The sequence below is a fragment of the Triticum aestivum genome, chromosome 2D (assembly GCF_018294505.1).
Source record: "Triticum aestivum cultivar Chinese Spring chromosome 2D, IWGSC CS RefSeq v2.1, whole genome shotgun sequence".
Taxonomy (NCBI): Eukaryota; Viridiplantae; Streptophyta; class Magnoliopsida; order Poales; family Poaceae; genus Triticum; species Triticum aestivum.
In genome coordinates this window covers 116,262,543-116,265,859 of record NC_057799.1, presented here as the reverse complement: position 1 = coordinate 116,265,859, position 3,317 = coordinate 116,262,543, and the positions used below count along the sequence as shown (strand labels likewise).

General features: G+C 44.8%; 1 protein-coding gene across 2 annotated transcripts in view; it reads right to left on the bottom strand.

The window, feature by feature from the left end:
- The window catches only part of LOC123052033 (calmodulin-binding transcription activator 2), a 7,932-nt gene extending 5,239 nt beyond the window's left edge, over positions 1 to 2,693 (bottom strand). Inside the window, exons 1-5 of one of the 2 annotated variants that reach the window (XM_044475073.1) lie at positions 2,417 to 2,693; positions 1,908 to 2,027; positions 1,046 to 1,161; positions 296 to 384; positions 102 to 144 (exon numbers count right to left, since the gene is read on the bottom strand). In XM_044475073.1, the coding sequence (XP_044331008.1) occupies positions 102 to 144; positions 296 to 384; positions 1,046 to 1,161; positions 1,908 to 2,027; positions 2,417 to 2,459 (411 nt within the window). In that variant the 5' untranslated portion in view covers positions 2,460 to 2,693. Of the gene's footprint in view, positions 1 to 101; positions 145 to 295; positions 385 to 1,045; positions 1,162 to 1,907; positions 2,028 to 2,416 lie in introns of those variants that run through there. The other variant, XM_044475074.1, reaches the window with a different exon arrangement.
- Between the last annotated feature and the right edge of the window lie 624 nt (positions 2,694 to 3,317).

The window sequence follows — 3,317 nt, the reverse complement described above, 5'->3', positions numbered from 1 at the left end:
AGCAAAGTTGGTACTAATATGCATGCGAAGTTTTCAGTTGATACGGTCACAAACTTACAAAATTAAGTCAAAAAGTTCATCACACATGAAACTACACGTACCTTGATTTCAAGATAGTGCACAAGAACAATATTCATGAAACCCCTGGGGAAAAAAATAGGAGATGATTATCATCATGGCATGCTGTCATGCTTCTGTTGTGATATCATTTCAGATATCATTAGACTATCCAAATTGGCTTTGGAAACTGATTTACATTATACTCAAAGAAATCATTGCATTATTCAGCACTTACTCTTCTAACAACCAATAGGTCCGCCTCTGGAAGTTCTCATTCTCTTCCCCATGGGCATAATAGCAATGAAGTACATCAACACTGCCAACCTAAAAGGATAAGCTTCAGTTTCACTGTTGTAGTAATAAGGCCACAAGAAAAGAACAACGGAGGGCTACAATAAAATTATTGCAACTATTTGGGCCACACCACATAATTTTCTTCATCAATAGAAAGCTTAAGTGTAGAAAAAATGCGGGCTATCAAAGCTTCAAGACAAGAGATACAGAAAGTTACTCCCTCTGTCCCATAATATAAGCTCATTTTGAAGCTGTTTTAGCTTGCAAACGATCCTATATTATGGGACGGAGGGAGTAGATGATTACTTCTTTTAGTTACATAAAGATGTCATCAAGGAAAACATTTTAAAACTTTTCAAACTTCCGAGTTTCTGAGCAATGACATTAATAGTTCAAAATGTATGTATTTTCCAATAACTTTACGGACACATTCTGATGTTTCTTTAAGCTGTAGCTTGGAGACTGAAAACGGCATCTCCCATGAATAGGGATGGGTAAAGTTTGTATAGGACAGCCTGTAGAGCAGTATAGAACAACTATAGATGTTTAGAGAACAGTGATACTATAGGATTTGTCGACTTAAAGTGATTCATGAAGAAGTCAACAACAGTATCCATCATTTATTCATTTGTCTGGTGTTTTCAAATTATACATAGAAAAGGAAGTCCTCTGTGGAAGAGCTTGTACATACTTTCAGCTTTTCATGAGCTTCCTTAACTGTCTTCCCATCCTTCTTCTTTCTCCAGATGTGTCCATCCTTTCTGAAGTATCTCAATATTTTCCGGTCAAACAGAAATAGTGAACCACCTACAAGAATGACATGGATAAGAAAGCCGTATCAGTATTGGTATGTCATTTCGTAAACTGACCAACATGTACTTACCAGGTGCAAATCAAGCAGGTACAGGTTATACATCACACAAGATACAAAGGAAAAAGAAACCAAGAAACAGTAATAAGCATGCCACTTATCCCTACAAACAGGGAGTTCATATGGAAGTATAAGAGCACAAAATAATTGAAAATCCAAGTAGTAGCATACGCAACCTGATCACATGCCATTTATTTGTCTAGCCCCATTGTGAAATGACTAGTGATTAGTGGATGCATGATCACCCATCTTTTAAACTTAAAGGAGCCAATTCGTATGGTTGATGCTTTAAAAGGTTACTCCCTGGATCATGATCTGCATATTTGATGCAATGGCACACATTTTTCATGCGAGATGAGGGGAATATTCCCTTTAGGGGATTATTATTCCGAGCTGTAGCATGTTAATACCAATGTTAAAAGGTTTTTAGACTCCTTGGAACTGCTGACTGAAATCGGAACATTCCTAGCAAAACAGCAACTTCCTAGGACCTCAATAAGTTGGACTTTTAGAATATCCGCGTGCAACATCCATGATACAGAAAAAGAAGTTGACAAGCACAGAACCCTAGAACATAAGTCTACACCATCAAGCCGAATGGGTGAGGAAGGATAAATAGCCACTGTGGTATCAATGTTTTCTATGAAGTTGGTCCGAAATTCCAAATAAGGAGAAGGCATACTTGGAGGCCTGTTTGGCGGCTCGGGCGCAATGGAGAACTTCTTGTAATTCGACAGTATTTGGCAGATTTCTGTGGGTCGCAGCCATCGATTCTGTGCTTCCTGCAGTATCTGGGGGATATCTGCGAATTAACAGCGACATTAGTCAGTCAGTAACCAACAATACTAGTAACTTACTCAAAACTCGCTTTCATCAACACTAGCATGCCGTCTAGGTTTCGTTCATGCTCCGACTAGTTTTCCTAATCCAGCCCCCGAATCAACTGCGAGTCTACAGAAGGCGCTAGAAGCAAATTCTAAACTCTAAACCCATAGAAACAACAAAGCGGCCTCCAAAAACTCGCAACCCAGGGGAATCGCTCGAAGGCGGAGCCCTAAATCTCCCCGCACGGCCCCACAAAAACCCTGACAAAATCACCGAAAGCTTCCGCCAGCGAACCGGGAAACCCCGCGAAATCCCTAGACGGGCGTACGGATCAACCGCCGCAGTAGCACAGAGGCGAATCCGCACCTGGGGGCTGGTTGGACAGCCCGTACTTGTGCATCTCCGCCATGCGATGATCCGGCCGGGTCCCTTCCGCCGCTGCTCAGTCCTCACTCCTCCCCGCTCCAATCGCTCGCTTCCCGAGGGGGATATGGGGGGGAATTTTTATCCGGGCGGCGGGGGCGGCTTCACGGGATTCTTCGGCTCGGGGCACGGCGCCGTCGGATTGGAATATTTGCTTCGGGGGGAGAGAGTGAGGGGGGAGGAAAAAGGCAGCGGAGCCGCGGAAGGCTGTGCGAAGGGTGCGGAAATGACGCGGCTGCCCCGGCTTGGACGGCGGTCTGGGCCTGTGGGTTAGGTGGGGCTCCCGTCGTCGCTAGCGCTGAACCCTGGTTAGGATCGCGGAACCCGGGCGCCGGGAAGAGAAGGGTCGGGGAACCCAACCCAAGCCCGTGGTTGGTCGTTTGCAGCCCGCGGTGGCCGCCGCGGCTGACGACGGGCCTGACGGCGACGCGACTAGCGCGGCTGAAGTTACCGTGCTGCCCCTCCCGGATTTTAAGGACCACGGAGTCATGGTTTGGGGAGTTTTCTTGCAGGATAAAGCGGGTTTGGGATTGCCCTCCGCATGATCATGGACCACGTGCACCGCATGCTGCGTCATGTGCGCATTTCGGTATCTAATGTGCATAGGTGCGCATGATTAGCATTTCTTTTGGCATTTTGAGTGAAAGAATGTTTGCATGTAGGGCCTATCTGCTATCCAATTCCGAGCTGTTCAGTGGGACTTGAGCTAGCTCTCCCTCTCATTCATAAATATAAGTCTTTGTAGAATTATATAGGGAGCAAAATAAGTGAATCTACACTCTAAAATATGTCTATATACATCCGTATGTAATCCTTATTGAAATCTAAGACTTATATTTAGGAA